The 18,358-nt window shown below is 34.3% G+C and overlaps 1 protein-coding gene across 4 annotated transcripts in view; it reads left to right on the top strand.

The window, feature by feature from the left end:
* The window catches only part of PPP3CA (protein phosphatase 3 catalytic subunit alpha), a 363,115-nt gene that overhangs the window by 254,902 nt on the left and 89,855 nt on the right, over window positions 1-18,358 (top strand). For all 4 annotated transcript variants that reach the window (XM_023734723.1, XM_023734721.1, XM_023734722.1 and 1 more), the window contains one exon: window positions 13,240-13,364. In XM_023734723.1, the coding sequence (XP_023590491.1) occupies window positions 13,240-13,364 (125 nt within the window). The remainder of the gene's footprint in view (window positions 1-13,239; window positions 13,365-18,358) is intronic.

Genomic DNA, 18,358 nt, shown 5'->3' with positions numbered 1-18,358 from the left:
TGAGTGTTTTAAGATGCTTCAAAAGTCTTTGCTTCATTTTAAATAATTATATTTACAGTGTAAAATACTGTATACATCAATTAATAATTCAGAAACCTGTAAATGTTGAACTTTTACTTTAATAATGAATATCAGTTAAGGGACTCTATATAAATGATGGAAATATAATAGCAGGGCAATAAAAATGTGTTATTCAACACCAAAATAGTAATTTCTATATAATTTATTCATACGTGATTTCTATTTTAAAAATTGCTGCAGTTACTTTTTTCTTATTTAGTCACGTTGTATGAAAAGAGTTGAATGAGAAAGCAGTGTCACCTTGATTGCACTTTGCATCTACAGATGCAAAATTGGGACAATTAGCTACTCATTATTTAATATCAAGTAAAAGAAGACAAAATATTAATAAAAGATATGCAAAACTCTTTATCCAATCTGATGCTAGTGATTATTTTAACATTCATATATCAATGTAATTTATTAAAGGGGCGGTTCTACTCAAGTGGAGCTGGAGTGAAAATGAAAAAACTTGTCATTGAGTCAATTCCAACTCATGGTGACCCCATGTGTTTCAAAGTGGAACTGCTCCATGGAGTTTTCTTGGCTGTAATCTTTACAGAAGCAAATCCCCAGGGCTTTCTACTGTCGTACTGCTAGGTGGGTTCAGAGCACCAACCTTTAGGTTAGTAGTCGAGCTGGAAAGATCTGTGGTATAATTAAGATAGGAAACTTACCTTGTGTTGAGTTGCTGAGCTGTGCCAGTCATTACAACATTGGATTTCATCTTCACAACCACTCTGCATGGTCAGTGTCTGTTCTACACGTTAGGAACCTGAGGCTTAGGGAAGTAGAGTGACTTGCCAGTGGTAAGATAGAATCTTTCTCTTGTCCTGATTCGTTTAATGATTCCTCTTCAGAATGAGTTCAAACTTCCTAACTTGGATGGCAAGACCCTCATCGCCTGGCTGTTATTAATCTTTATAGCCTCATCTCTTTGTATTCTTCTCCTACCCTCCTCCACGTTTGCAGATATTCTTTCACTTCCTAATATATGTCCTAAACCATTCGTTCTGCTGTGAGAAATATTCCCTGTTCCTATCCCACCATTCTGTAACTAACTCCTCTTCATCGTTCAGGTTTCAGCTTAAGTATCACATTCTCCATGGAACTTCGCCAAGTTCACTGTGCCCGTGGCATTTTTCATTCATTCATTTAGCAAATATTAATTGAGGATCTCTTATGTGGGAGACACTCTCTTAGGCATTAGGAATACAACAGTGAACAAAGGAGAAAACAACAACAACCATAAAAACTTGCCATCATAGCTTGTATTCTTGTGCTATTGTTTAATTCAGTCTTCCTCATTAGATGTTTACTTAATGAGAGCACTGATTATGTTTAAATTGTTCTGTTGTCTTATTAGGCTCTAACACAGTGGACTATTGTAGGAATGTTGTAGGCATTTTATATTTATTGAATAAGGGTACAAATTAATGACTTCATTATTTAGTTTATAATTATCTTGTAGAAGTCTAAGAACATTCTGCTTGACTTATTTTATCTTTTCACACTGCCACCGTCCTAATATCAGACCTCATTGTCTTGTGATTGTATTAATACAATGAAACTTCAATTAGTCTTCTTGTTTCCAATTTATCTACCCCATTGGATAGATATAATGTCATAAGAGAAACCAAATTTTTTTTTTAATAAAATGTATTTCAGAAGAGTGATGTGAAAATATCAATGAGATTAATATAAAAAAGACAAACTTCCATGTATTAAGAACATTTAATATTTTTCTTTAAAGTAAATTAATTAATGTAGAAGATGGAATGAATTCTGGAAATTTAATTAAGTAGTTCTATATGAATCGAAATTGACTTGAAGATAACGGGTTTGGTTTGATTTTGGTTATAAGGAAATATAAATTGAAATTATGTGATTTCATAAAATAAAATTTTTCCTGCTAAAGAGCAATTTAATAACTTTACAAACACATATTATAAACATGTTTTTCAATTTTCTATATTTGTCAAGGGCTGGGAAAGGAGTTGATTGGCAATCCTGATTGGTCCATTTAGCGATTCAAGTATCTAACAAACATTCATTTTTAATTGTCAAAAATTAAACTAAGTTTAAAATTATAATTGCTAACCAATCACAGGTTATGATGAGTTATCAGCAGATATTTTATGTTTTCCAAACCCCTGCATTAATTTTCCGTAATCATTCAGTTTATGTGCCATATATAGCATGTTGGCAAACGTGATTTCTGCATAATTTAATTAGATATTTGTAATAGGCTGAATAAAAAAGAAACAAAGACATGACTGATGCTCAAATTTGAGGCAAGCATGTATGTAAATGTACAAAATATACAAAGACTTTATAGATGCTATGATTTAAGTCCATTTAGGAAAGTGTGACCCTGATTTACATTCATGAAAATAAACAAAATTGACAATTCACAATATTGTGGTATATAATAAACTTCATATATGGAGTCTTCAACTCAATGAGTATTAGTCCTGAAGTAGAAATTTGAGATAATCTAGTACAAGTTTCCTCAAATACTTCCTCTGGATAAACAAAACAATCTTATGCCTTAATATAATTTGAAATTTTAAAATAAATGTCATTACTAAAAGTAAATATAAAGTATTTATAATTTGATCTTTTTTTAGAAAAATGCAATGAGATAAAGCGATATAACTTAAAATTATGTGATTTGTGCATATAAGAGGTTAATTGAGACTCAGGTCTTAAGCTAGTTTCATTTTTATAATTTATTTATTTTTTTGTTGTTTGAGAATATACACAGCAAAACATACACCAGTTCAACAGTTTCTACATGTACAATTCAGTGACATTGATTACACTCTTCAAGTTGTGCAGCCATTCTAACCCTCCTTTTCTGAGTTTTTCCTCCCCCATTAACATAAACTCAGTGCCCCCTAAGGTACCTGTCTAATCTTTCAAGCTGCTATTGTCAGTTTGATCCCTTCTAGATAGATATTAAAAGAGCATAATGCTCAAGGCAGATATTCTTTGCCAGTTACGCTAAATTATTGTTTGGTTTTAAGAAGAATTCAGGGGATATTTTTGGTTTAAGGTTTAAAGATTATCTCAGGGAAATATTTTTGTGGATTCATTCAGCCTCTATGGCTCCAGAAAATCTGGATTCCATGAGAATTTAAAATTCTGTTCTGTATTTTCCCCCTTTTGATCAGGATTCTTCTATAGCATCTTTGATCAAAATGTTCAGTAATGATAGCTGGGCACCATGCAGTTCTTCTTGTCTCATGGCAAAGGAGGAAAACCCATGTTTCTTGACAATACACCAGTGATAAATTTTCAGAAAGAAGAGGTAAACGTGCTATAGTCAAGAAGTCAGTATTTTTCCATACTGTTTTGTACATGGATGTCTTAAGTATGCTGTATAGTTCTTGAGATTATTTCATGTCTTCCATTTCTTCATCACCCCAATATAACCTGGCACAAATTGTAGTTTATTCATCCCTCTAATATAGCACATTCAGTAAATATTTCATGTTTCAATGTTTTATTAATTTTTTTCAGATACTTAATTGAATAGACATTTTTGGAATATCTACTGAATGACAATGGTTAAAAGGAAAACTAGCCAGAACTAAGAAATGGGCTTATTGTCCTTATCAGGATTATTTTTCAGATAATAATTTTCCTTAACTCATTTTCAAATGAATATGTTCTAACAAGTAACTTGTCAATTAAGAATTAAATATTCCATTTCCAAATATGCCACATCTAACAAACAAGCTTATATGGAGGAAATGGTATTTTATATATGATCAATTTAATACTTTTTTCTATTAGCGCTTTAAAGTGTTGTTTTTTTAGGAATAGCACTTAGTAGCTCTTTTCACCTACTGCTAGGCATAAATAGAGCTGACTAGTTAAAAGTCAATGATAGGTAATATCTAATATCTCCATCACCTATAATTGCCAAATTAATAATATATATGTGGATTTTAGAATTAAGTGTCATGAGCTTGCTTTCCTTATTTCCTAAAATATGAAAAACAAAACCACCCTTAAAACTGTCAAAATTTGAGGAGTATCAGACAAAAATAAATGATGACTCAAATATTTTCCTAGTTAGTAGCTTTTTCTTAACTGAGTTTTCCAAAAATTCAAGAAGAGTTGTTTTTAAAAATCCATTTGGTAAAATGTCTTAAATTTCTTCTCTTTACTATGTCACTTACAGCTTTTAAAACATTACTACCATTACACAGCCATGGAACAGAGTGGTCTTGTAAATGAGCTTTTGCTACAAAAGAAAATGAGAGTAACTGGAAACTCATGATGGCACTGCCATTCTCTGAAAGACTGGTAATATCACGAAAGCCATTTGGATATATATATTTCTACTCTTAGAAAATGGAAAAATTGTGGAACATGAGACCTAGTCTGTTTGATTTCAGAGTGAACAGCTGTCAACATACAATAGTATACACTTGGATGAAAAGGGGAAAAGAAATAGTAGAACAACTTTTTGTATGTTTTACTTATGTCTGCATTGATTACAGATACTTAGTTCATCTACCTGCAAATCTTGCAGAGCATTCAAAATGTTTACTAGGCACACAAATAGCTACCATGCCTACCTTTTCATATTGTGTCAGTACGTACAATGTGCCACAACATGCTAAGCATCATTGCCTTATATTATCTCATTTAGTTTCTCAAAATTCAGTAAAATACACTCTGTTGTTTGGTTCCTTACAGATGAAGCATCTAAGTCCTATAAAGATTAAATGTCTTGTCCCAGGCCGACACAAATGGTAATTTTCAGATTAAGATGGTCAAAGCCTAAAGAAATACGGAAAAACAAGAATTGAGCTTGAGTATTGAAAGAAAGAGATTGGAAAAAGTAGATTCCATTAGTCCATGTCTTCTATAGATAGTGAAAACTGGGTCAGGGAGAATGAATAAAAAAATATGAAAAAGAGGAAGCCGCACCTTATTGACTAAGGCCAGTTGGAGGAATACACATACAAGCCAAAAAACTAACAAAGAGCAATTATGACTGCAAATGCCCCCCCAAATTTTGAGATAGAAGGATGGTATCAAGCCTTTACTATAGTATTTATTAAATGCCAGGTGTGTTCTAAGTACTTAAGTTAACTTATTTAGTTATAACTCTTTGAGAGAGGTGCTATTTTGATGTCATTTTTCATAGATGAAGAAACGCACAGAGAGGTTAGCAAACGTCTCCAAGGTCAGTCAGCTTGGAAGGCCCAAAATGGAAGCATAAAAGCATAGCTAAGAACCCCCAGATCTGGTTACAGTGAGGAAAGTTCATTTTTCAGGATCCTGCCGGAGTTCATGGGGCTTGGAAACATGGGATCAGTATTTCTAAGAGTGAAAAGAACAGTTCATTTATTAATGATAAGTCTATGCAAGCTAAGTTATCAAATTTATTTACATTTGTCTGAAATTCATCAGTGCAGTGTTCATCAAATACTCTTGATTGGGGGTGACAGTCAAGGGATTCGTGAACTAGATACTGTAAATAATTTCACATATCACGTAACTGATGGTTTCCAGGTCTGACCATGCTTAGACACATGAACAGTGATGACCAAATGTAATTAAATAATGCCACAAGAATTGTACGTACTTACATATTATTACCATTTATTAGTGTCAGAACCATGACCGTGACTTATGTAATTCCGTAATGCTATTATGAACCCTTAATAATTATGCATCTTTGTAATGGTCTGAATGGGTGCTGAAATGGAAAAATAGTGATAACAAATGCAACAGATGAATTCTTATTCAAAATTAAATTCTTCTGGTTAATGGAGTCTTTTAAAGCATTCAACCCATGAAGGAGGGAAAAACTGCAAACAACACTTTTGATGGCAAGAACACTCACCTTTAGGATAAAACAACATAATTTTATTTTTCTATTGATTGGAATATACAGTGAATATACCCATAACTATGGTATGCTTGGTCCTTCTATAACATAGTTTAAAAACTCAGTCTGTTCTGGTTTCTTTCCATTTGATTATAATTATAAACTGAGATTTGCAATTGTTATTGTCTGTTGTAATCTAAACTAATTTCATCCCATGTGTTTTCAGTTGCCCTGTGATTTTTCTCATTAACACTGGTTGAGAGATAGTTCATTTATCTTTGTAAAACAACATCATAGATATTTTTAAATGATGTTTGAAATTATTCTTACTAATCTACACTGATGGCTATTATTGTTTTATAAGTTTTTCTTTGTTTAAAATCCTTGAAATTTCAGTATTTAGCAATTTTTTCTTTTATTTAGAGACTTTTCATTATTGTGTTGTACCAACAAACAAGAGTGCCCTGGTTAAGTATTCACCTTTTGTATTTTATAAAATACTTGGTATATGTTCAATATTTGAAAAATAATATTCACCATTTTGAAAAATATTTTGAAGTGTACCTCTTTAGTGAATTATACCCCTGTTAATTCTCTCTTGGTTAGTTTATGTCGATTTGTAGAAATAAGCAAATAATGTAATAAAATACCAGTGTTATATCAGTAATTGCCTGTTTTAAGAAGTTTACACATTCTGCTAATGAACTACAGATATTCGGCCTGGCTGTTAGTACTTGAACTTATCACCCACTGAAGGCTACTTAAACCTTGGTTGTCAGCAGGAGGAATGAGATAATGTACTCATAGTATCCATTGTGTTTAGCCTTTAACAAAACATCCAAACACAGGATCTATCTCCGCAAAATTGCAGATTTTGAAAAAGAAAAAAGTTCCAGAGTATTCAAAAATGAAACCAGTATATTCAATAGGTTAATTCCCTTATGCTGGGAATTAGACATAATGTTAGTTCCTTAATATTAGAGATTTTATTGTCTTGGGAAAATATAGCTATTATGGAAAATAATACTGGGTTGAAGTAAATGAAGCTGAAAGTAGAGTGGAACTCTAATGGTGAAAATTGCTCGGCAATTCAGTAAAATCTTTTCTAAAGGAAAGACTGCATTCTGTTAGTTTAGTATGAACTGGAAAAATTTGTAGAAGAGATTATTCTATCCCATGCACATCGTCCAAGATGATAAAAGCCAGTATTTTGAAGAAACTAAAAGATCTTTATAGAAAAATGAATAATGAGTCAAAAATTAAAAACACTTGACTTCTAAATGATAGTATTGATATAATCTTGCCAAGTTATTTTGAAATGCTGGCCCATTAAAAAATCTATTTTACCTGAAATTTATTGTTTGACAGTATATTTTTGAAACTTATTCCTCTTTCCCCAAAGACCCTAATTTGTATAAGCTTTCTTTAAATTATATGGCATTATAAAATTTTTGCTCAGTGGCAATAAGAAATTGACTCAATGATGTTCTTTGATGGATTTCTCTTTATATAGGCAAGTCAGCAGGACCAAATATGTATGTCTGTGCATTAATTCAAAGGTAGTTTAAGTGTTTTGTATGAAAGTACATGTTTTATATTAGATGTTATATTTCTTGATGTTTACTCAGGATGCCAATTGTATCAGTCTTTTTAAAGCTATCAACTGCTTAGCAATATACTGGGATTTTATCCAAGTATGTTCAGTACTGCCTACTTTGGTTTACATTCTCTAATCAATAATTTGCTTAGAAACAATAATTGAGTTCTTTGAAAAGAATAATTAAATTATAACATGGGTATACTTACTTGCAGACTTACTGATTTAGACATACGTATCTAATTACACATGTAGAATATGTGTGATTCTTACCCTTTCTCGGTAGTTACCATCATCTAGCTATCCATGAGATGTGAAAGGCTTGGTCCTGGTCCTGGTCTCTTTCCAACTTGTCCTCCTCTGCCTGAGATTCTATTCTCAAAGGCCTCTGTGTGCTTAATATACTGGCCATTATCTTGTCTTCTTAGAAGTGTGCTGGTTTTAGGGACACCTTACGCTTGTCGTATGACTGGCTCATTGTCCAGTTTGTATAACACAAGAGCTTGCTCAGCTAACTACCAAGAGCCCTTTATTACTGCCCTAGCTATTTATTGTTTCTCTTTACCAATATTTGCTGTGATTTAAATTGAGTCAACTCCTGAACTTCTGTTTAGTGGCTTTCTAACTGCTACACTGACCACTATTCTTTAAGTAATTCCTCCTCTGGTTACATACACACCCACATTTATAATTATGTTGCATTTATATTTATGTTTCTCTAATCTCGAACCCCCTAAGACTGTGATTTCAAAGCATAATAAGTAGCTTCCCAACAGTAACATTAGAAATAAAAAGTTATTCTCTCCCCCAAGTAATAGAGACAAATCCTTTCTCTGTGTAATTTTTCTGTCGCCTGCTCGAAAATTCTGTACCCTGCTTTAATAGGCTTCAACTTAGATCACAAGTTTTGTTGGCATCAATTGTGTGAGAATCATTTCAGTAAAGTGTCACATAAAGTAGACTAGGAATCATTGAGAGAAGGAAGCAGTATTAAAACCCAGTGACATAAAAGTAGTTGATTGCTTAGGTCTTACTTACTAGCTGGTTATTTAGGCAAAATATAGGTATTTCCTGATCAAAAGAGAGGAAAGTAACAGACTATAAGCATCCTAGGATGCTAGTCTCTCTTGCACCATTTGTCGGTACTCAGCACTCCTTGATAACCTTATGGGGCAGTTCTACGCTGTCCTATTGGGTCGCTATGAGTCGGAATCGACTCGACGGCAACAAGTCTGGTCTGGTCAGCGTGTTAGAGACGCACTTAGTCACCCCATTTAGGGAAAAAAACAAGAAGATAAAGACGAGACTGCCTCCTTACTCAATAGATTCAACTGCTCAGTGTATCCGGGAGTTCTTACTTCTCCAGTACAAAAACAAATGGAGGACTACTTCTCTCTGGAAAATAATCAATACATGTGGCACATCAGCTTGCAAATGGGTAAGAGTAACAATGGCCACGAGGGAGAAAGAATATCAATGGTTGTACATCATAATTTTTCCCAGTAAGTTGATTGACCACTTTAAGCAAAACCAGAACTTTCTAATGAAAAATAGTGCACTAAAAGAGTTCTAAAACACCTGACCCTAGACGGATACTCTCTCTTCTGAACAACATGTGTCTGTCATTTACTTACAATGGCTCAAATTCTCAGGAGGTCTAAAGGATGAACTTGACATACCTGTATACCTGTCTCTTAATACTAAAATCCAGTATCTAGCCTCTGCTGTGGCAAAGAGTGATGAGATGGATACATTTTTAAGCATTTAGGCAAATTCATCCCATCATGCTAAGAAGCAGGTAGCATTTTCTGTGCACTTGTGGGTAAAAATACAGATCTGTGTGGTAACAGCTTTATAATTACAGAAATATCTAGTTGAATAACAGAAAAGCCTGTCTTTCTAAACCACTTGGTTCTCTTTGACTTCTGGCTTCACACAGCCAATATAATGAAGAGTTACCCATTACAACAGCCCTTGTCTGTTATTGGTAGTAATTTTTTGTTCTTAAACAGAAAACAGCCTTCTCAAAATTGTGTGACCGATACAATGGACTGTTGGTTTTCTTAGTCAAAATTACACACATATTACATATATATGAATACGTTCATATATATAAGGGTATACATTGGTGCCTATGAGTTATATATAGTAACATATTTATATAAACATAAACATTTCTGTAATGTTCATTGTTAAGAGTGATTGCTATCTGAAAGGAAATGAGATTGGATACGTGTGGACAGAGATGACGAGGTACAGGGCACTTACTTTTTATAAGCATTTGTCCATGTAATATTTTGTAATTAAATAAAAAGTGATGTAACTTGTTGAGATTCAGTCAAGTGAAGATTGAAACCTTTGTTCTAGCAGTGTATATTTTTGTTTTTCATACATAAGGCATGAGGTTTTAAAAACTACATCTTGATTCATTCTTAAAAAATTACGTTATGTCTTCAATAGATTATTAACAGAACTTTGCATATTTCTGCCAGAAATTTAGACTTAGGGCATTTAATGAAATTACACATCAAAAATATTGATGTAAAGCATACATATTTTGTATTTGCTAGATGGATGGGTCTTTTCACAGAGCACCAGGAGTGTTTTTATTACCTGTATTGGATTTCTACATTTTTGATGCATCATAGGTCTATCAATGCTGGCCTGTAGCAGTGTAGTTGGGTACTCTGTCCACCAGCTAGTGTTCTATTGGGAATGAGAAGCTAATTATGGGAAGCTAGTGGAATGCAGGAAGCAAGAGTGTGCTGAAAAGTGAGCTTGTCTTGAAGGTAAAACAAAACTGGTCAAAGCCAGGTTGGTCTAGAAGTACTGTCAAAACCAAGTGAAGTGGAATATGATAGGACCTAACCTCATGGGAATTTGGACTGTCAGCAACCAAGCAGACAGCTTGCCTTAGCTAGCCTGAATCTGTAGTACTATACTTCTCTTTGGACATCAGTGTCTTAGGTATTCAGGAGGATGAAGGGTGGACTATGACATCACAAAGAGGGAGGCTTCCTGGCTACTCTTTTTACTTACTTTTGCAGCCTTAGCCCATCTCATCAGTACATCGGGACAGCCAGCCACTTTCTTCCTGAAGTTTGATATCAAAATTGTGAATGTTCCCAGATATCAAAACTTGGAGATAAGTCCCTTATCTAAAAGGTGAAATACACAAGGCCTATGCAATGGCTACAATCAAATGCCCCTCAAAATTTGCTATTCGTTGTTACCCTTCTTGGGTTCATCCCTTCCTCCCATACTGTGTCAAGCAATCACTTCAATATGATCCCTTCATATAATAATGAAATCCTAATATCACACCAATAGAATCCCTGGGTGGTACAAACAGTTAAGCACTTGACTAGTAGCCAAAAGGTTGGTAGTTTGAATCTACCCAGAGGTGACTCAGGAGACAGGCCTGGTGATCTGCGTCTGAAAGGTTACAGTCTTGAAAACCCTATGGAGCAGTTCTACCCTGCACACACATAGGATTGTTATGAGTCGGAATCCACTGGAACACATATTCCAGTGGGAAGAATCAGGAAAGCAGCAAGTATGCAAATGAATCAACTAGCAAGTACTGTGAAGAAAGTGAAACAAGGTAACAGGATGAAGAATGATTGTGAAGAGATGTAGCTGCTTTGTATAGGGTGATCAGGAAGGACCTCCTTGAGCATATGGCATTTAACTGAGACCTAATGGATGAAAAGGAGCCAGGCTGTGAAAATCCAAGAAAGATAAAAGCTTGGCTTATTTGTGACAGAGAAGACTGGTGTGTGTAGTGAACAAGAGTGGCAGCGGAATGATGACTTACTAAAATGCTTTATCTTAAATTGACCTTGGAAATCCTTAAGTACTCTTATAAAATACCTCCATTTTTCAGGGGTGCTTTACTTGAGTTACTGTTTTCTTTGATTGGACTTTGACAGTTCACAAGTGCACGCACATGTGCGTGCATGCTAGTTGTTTTTCTTTGCTGAATGTTATCGTAAGTGATCATTACTCTAAAAGTAAGATTTCAGTTGTGTGTCTGTTCTAAGGTAAAATAAGTGTTAATGTGAAGACCAGACATTATAACTGAATTTCAGGATATTTTGTTTGCCATGCCGAGTTTAAAGCAATTGCTTTCTGCTGTTTTACATCATCAAGCCAAGATCCAATAACTGTAGGGATCTTGTAAATCATCGAGATTATCTTTTATCACATTATTATAAGCCAGAAAAAAGAACTTAATTTAAAATTTTTGCATAACTACATCATGATAATGGACTTCTGTACTCGAACCAAGGAAAGATATTCTTAATGTTTGTATTGTCTAGAGCCTAGTTATTTATAATATTTTGTAATTCTGCCTGCTAGATTATGTTACAGCTTTATGTTAGTTGCTGAAATAACTTCACTCCTAACCCCTAGTCCACAACCTCAGTTAACATCTTGGTATTTATGTCACTGATGGTAAAAATGGGGATTTATGTAACATTTTTATTTTGTTGATTTATGACTGTTCTATCAGTCAACTCCTTTGACTCATTCTTTTCTCAACTTTAATCAGATAAAGAAATGAAGTTTAAAACATTTCAATGACTTGCTTGTAATTGCAGCACATAATGTGTCAGGATAACACGCTCAGCCTCCTGAGGTAGCATGCTCAGCCTCCTGATTTCCTATTCACCCATACGTTTATTCTCTGAACTGTTTAGTGCCCCAGATATAACCACAATATAATCATCATCTTTCAAGCATAAAATAAGAGATATTATTTTATGAGATAATACGTGGTGGTGGACAGCAAAGGCTTTGGATAGGGAAAATCTGAATTTAAACCCTGATTGTCCATTTTTAACGACGACCCTGCCAAGCTATGTAACTTTTTCTTAGCTAGACTGTTTCATCATCGGTATAATGAAGATAATAATGTTTATATTTTAGGACTTTGAAAGTATTAAGTGAAATAAAGAGTACTGAATACATAATTTCTTTTTAAGAGACTAAATTGCTCTTTCAAAAATTTTGGCTTAAAAGGGAAGGTAAGAAAGTTAACAAATCAACAGTTCCCAGTAATTTTTTTTTCTACTATGTTTTGTAGTTGCTAAGACTTACTATTTTTTTCTTTCATTTTAGCATCTGATATTAGAATGCATGTTAGAAACCATATTCTCATAATTTAAATTATCAGAGGTTTTTTTCTTTTCTTTCTTAGTAGTACATAAAATAATGATATGTCTTATAATTGACATTTTAGATTTGCTGAAATAAAAGTTAATAATATGTAGCAACATTTTTTTCTTCAGAAAGCAATAACATGTAGTGTTCAGTTGTGAATACATTATGCCAAATTTCTGAACCTCTGTTTGCCTCAATCCTCTTATCTGCAAATCTCTTATCTCTAATCCCATGACATTGTTAGGATTAAATTAGAAAATATGTATACATTTCTTAGTAAAGTGTTTAGCACAGAATTGTTAAATGCAGTGTAATGATAGCCATGATTGTTACTATTATCTTTATTATTCTAGTTAATCTGCGAGTTAGGAGACCTTGATACTAGAGCCAGGTCTGCCACTAATAAACTTCAGAATTTTGAGCACAGTACTTGGCTTCTGTCTCAGTTTCCTGTTCTGTAAAAAGAATGTTCCTTCTGGCTCTAAAATTTTATGATTTTATTATTGAATTCAAAGTTTTAACACAATGTAACCATAAAATGAATTTTATTTGTTTCTTTCAGTTTGTGGGGACATCCATGGACAGTTCTTTGACTTGATGAAGCTCTTTGAAGTGGGGGGATCTCCTGCCAACACTCGCTACCTCTTCCTAGGGGACTATGTTGACAGAGGGTACTTCAGTATCGAAGTAAGTCCTCATCGTTTCTTCTTAGCTGCTCAGTTGTGGATCAACAATATCTTAGTAAAATAAAGAGTGATTAATCTTATCATCTTAAGGAAATCTCTATATTATAATGAACTTAAATACACTTAATTCATGGGATATTATGTGTTTTATTTTCCCTTGATTCCCATTGTTTTTTAGTGCACGGGGATGCCAAAGAAATGGCTAATAGTAAGCTTTATGTTTTTATACATTTTACATGTTTCAAGTTTGCAAAAATTGCATCTTATTTTATATTAGATAATTTTTTTTCCTATTGCCTTTTGAAAGAACTAGTCAAAGTTGATATATTCAGCAGGAATATGTATGTTTTTGGCTTATAATTATGAGACAATACACCTTGTAAATTTATAGCAAATTGCATGTGTGTGTTGTGTATGTGTGTGTGCACTTACAGCTGCTATATTTTGTCTTTTCTGGCATGTGTACTACAACTTGATTAATTTGTCAAACTCACTAATTAAAACAAAACAGATAACATTTGGGTAGAGGTTCTTCTCCACCTCCCACCTGTGTTTGCTTTAGATAAGTAGAAATTACATCTGAAATAAAGGCAAGGACCTTGTTTTATTCCTACGTTTGTTCTCTCTGGTGCCACGCATAGTGTCTCATGCATGTTAGGCTCTCATTAAATATTTATTGAAAGAAATGGTTTGAAATGAGAATACGTTTTAAAGAATCAGAGTTCATGCTATAATAGCTGACATTATGTGTGCTGTCAAAGCTATAGAAAGGAGAAGAATTGTTCTTAAAAATAGAAGTTAATTTTATCAACTTCACACACCAACATCACGTATTCATAAAAATCATAAAATGAAAGATTTTATATTTTTTAATTTACATCATAATATTTTATTGACTATAGGAATATGTAATGTCGAGAAACATGTCACCCTTAAGCATTTGTTTTTAAAATTATCATACCAGTTTTAGTTTGGGCTATTCATTCTAATTATTGAAAAATATATATAATATTAAATATTTCTACCAATATGTTAATAATTTCTACATTTAAGGATCATAAATTTCTTAATTATTCATGAAGAGGAGGAGTAGGGGTGGTGGTGGGGTATAAATCCAAAAGAGAAGAGTAAATTTTTGGTGTTTCTTAAATTTGGTGAACAAATAGCATTGCACATGTATTAGTATATATATGTACTGCGATTGGGACTGTGGAGAATATGAAGAAATATAACATACATCCTTGCTCTCTGGAAGTCTAAGTCTCTGTAGGAAAGCATAACCATGAAAGGCTATGTATAATCAGTAGTGTAGCATAAGGGGTCATCCAGGGTTCAATTATTTGAATTGATTATTTAAATCTTGTGATAAGTGATAGAAAATAAGTGTCATTGAAATATAGAAAAGTGAGAGGATTCTGAGGATACATGTGTTTTGGGAAGAGCAAATCAAAGAATAAGTAAGATTTAGCTAGGAGGGAATCTGACGGAGCCAAATTACAGAGAATATAATTAGTAAACCTCATTTATGGGCTAAATTGACCAGCTTGACTGGTAGGGAAAGATGATTGAGTATAATTTTTTTTTTTTTGTGGTAAATGATCTTCCTCCCTCCCTCCCTTCTTTCCTTCCTTTTACTGTGATAAATATATAAGTAACAAAATATTTGCCATTTCAGCAATCTTCACATGTATAGTTCAGTGACATTAATATATTAATCATGTTGTACAACATCACCATTCCCGAATTTTTCCATCACCCTTAACAGAAGCTCAGTGTCCCATATATAAGAGCGTTGTATCAATTAGTACTGGCATCTACCAGGAGTAACAAACAAAAAACCTTACTTAATGAAGGTTTGAAACAGAGCTTCAAATCGGTTGGAACGAGTTCAGTCATAGCAAACAAAGCAAAACTGGAACAGACCCGAATATTTAAAATTTAGGTGAATCAGAACAGTAACTGGAATGGGAAAAATTATGTGTTGAATCCCTGGAAAGGGAGACTTGGAAGAGGTGTAGTGAACCCTTTCAGGAGCCTGATACGTGAGACTGGATTATTGGCGGGACTGGAGAGTGACACATATTCAGAGTGGCATGGCCAGCCACCATCTTTGAATGGGAGACAGCTGTTTCTGCCTCTGCTGAAAATCCGTCGGGCAAGAGATTTGGTTGCTAGGCAACACAGGTGCTGCCGTTGCTTTCTAAGAGGGAGGTTAAGTTTCTACCAGAACTTTAGTCCGTAATTTTTCCCATTCCAGTTATTGTTCCGGTTCACACAAATTTAGAAAATTCACATCTGTTCCAGTTTTGCTTCCTCGGCCATGACTGAACTGGGAAGAAGTGGTTTGAAGTCATTGTTTGAACAAGAGAAATTTATTTTTCTCTCAGAAAAAAGTCCACAGATAGGCAAACCAGGGTTGGTGTGACCCAGCGTGATGTTGGGGCCCAGGCTCCTTCTGCCTGTTGCTCTGATGTGCATGGCCACATTCCAAAAGCAACTTTGTGGTCTTAGACGGCTACACCAGCTTCAGCCATTTATGTACCCACATTACATTAAGCAAGAAGGACAAAAGGGAAAGAGAGGGGCATATCCTCTCATTTAAGGATATTTCCTAGAAGTTGTACAGTTACTTCACTTGCATCCCATGGAACAGATTGTGTTCATATGGCCATAGGTGATTCCAGCGCACAGCAGGTTTGAGAAAGACGGTGGGAGACAGAAAAAAACAGTGGAAGGTAGAGGCTTTCTGCTACTTCCCTTGAATTATGGGTATGTAGAATTTAAGAAGTATTTAAAAATTATTTTAGTAGCTCTTACATTTAACTTATTCATTACTGTCCATAGTGCTCCTATGCAAAGTTCTGAGAGGATAAATAAAATAGGAGTTTTACTGTCCATGAAGCTCACCTTCTAAGCGAGGAAAGTATGTGAATTATCCTGTCGGGAATGATTGTTTTCATCAGTCAAATGATGGAGTTCTGTGTTAGAAATTTTTTGTTTTAATAAAATATGTTATAACGTGTGGTTTTAACTTAGTTTGCATCTTTATTTATAATCAAAGGCAAAAACATTATTTCTTATTTGGTAATAAAGGTAAAGCACTAAATCATGTGTTGCTTGAGTAGCAATTGACACAGCTGATTTTTTTCTGTTCTATCTTACCAGCTACATCTTTGGATAATATTATTCTTTAGTCTTATCAGTCTTTATTTACCTCTGATGTTTTTACTCAAAGCATGCAGGCTTCTGCAGCTCTGGCCTCAAACCACTTGACATTTCCCAAATGCTCCCTAATTAGATCTTTTTAGAGCTCTGTTTCTTAAAGAAGTTGAGAATCAGTAATCACTAACTTGTTCCATGGTGGATTTTTTTGGTCTGCAATTAATTTGTGTACTTGAATCATGGAAATTGTGATATTTTGTGTAGTAGTGTGAGCATTTTCAAAATAAAGCAAAGAATCAAACTGGATGTTGGTGATGTATCAAAAATAGGTATCATAAGGCATTTAAAAATTCTGAGCTGTATATATCAGAGTCCCATCTTCACAAACAGCTCTTTAATTAGACTAGAGTTGGAGTATAGCCCAGGGCCCTAACCACACTTGTTCATGAAGAAATGACAAAATTTGATGGCCTCATATGTAAAAATGATCCATTTTGATTAGACCCTGATCTTTGAGAGGCTTTGGGCGACTCAGTGATATTATCATCACATTTAAAATAGAACACACATTTATATAAAAGACACTTACTGAGAATACTCCAGGGTTTTTATTAGTGATTAAGAAAGCTATCATTGTTTGCATGCTATAAATGGTATTATTCGCATTATGTAAATAATCTTATTTATTCCTCAGAACTCTACCAGGAACTTGTAAATGTCCTCATTTAATGGGTATGGAAACTGAGTCTTGGAGAGCATCACACATATAGTAAACGGCAGTGCTGTGATTCAAAGTCAGTGCTCTTTCCATTACCCTATGTCCCAACTGTGTATTCATTAACTGTACCACATAAAATGAACACATCAGTAATGCAGAAACTGAGACACACATTGACATTCACATACCCACATGCAAACACATACGCACAACCCTCTCCCCCACCTATATAATCCAAAGGTCAAAACATTAAATATAAAATATTCTTTTGTGAGTATGATACTGTTGGTTTAAAAAAAATCCCCAAATAAGAGCTCAGTTTCCCAGCATGTGGTATTCTAACAGGCTTCAAAAGGGTTTTGATTCATCTCAATAATTCAGGGCTCCACTGCAGGTATTCTCCTTTGGCTATCCTTAGGGAAAAGAAGAGCAGTTAAGTTTAATTTTTACTAAATTAGCTTTGAAAAATACATTCGAATTCCATAAGTCTATGCTGATCAGTGTTTATAGGCACTAGGTAATGTGCTCGGAGTCCCTGGGTGGTGTAAATGGTTAATGCGTTCGGCTGCTACCTGAAAGGCTGGCAGTTCGAATCCACCCAGAGATGCCTCAGAAGAAAGGCCTGGCAATCTACTTCTGAGAAACCAGCCATTGAAAACCCTATAGAGCGCAGTTCTACTCTGATGCACATGGGATCGCCACAAGTTCGGATCGACTTGACGGCAACAGGTGACAAGGTAGTATGCTCTGGGCAGTTCCTAGAGCTCATTTTATACACTCTTTCCCCCCTAATATTCTCTTTTTGTCAAGATTAGAAATCATTTCCTGCAATGTTAGCTCAAATAAAACAAGTTTTTGAGTAGTGATAAAAGAGGCAAATTCGTTTTGAGTAGTAAATTGTCTCACACCAAATACCATCCTCTTTTCTATGAGTGCGTAATGCCATCTAACCTCTTTGATCAAGCATGTGTACGTATAGGTCCATTTCTGAATTGTCTCTCTGAGAACAGAAGGAAAAACTCAAACTTGCAAACAGAGGCAGGTACAGCTGTTTACTTCTGTTCACATCCTCAAACTGGCTTTCTAGCCATTCTGCACTGCATTGCTTGGGCCCT

Source organism: Trichechus manatus, unplaced genomic scaffold (genome assembly GCF_000243295.1).
Source record: "Trichechus manatus latirostris isolate Lorelei unplaced genomic scaffold, TriManLat1.0 scaffold00071, whole genome shotgun sequence".
Lineage (NCBI taxonomy): Eukaryota > Metazoa > Chordata > Mammalia > Sirenia > Trichechidae > Trichechus > Trichechus manatus.
The sequence above is the reverse complement of the archived record's forward strand: the minus strand, read 5'-3'. Positions and strand labels throughout refer to the sequence as shown.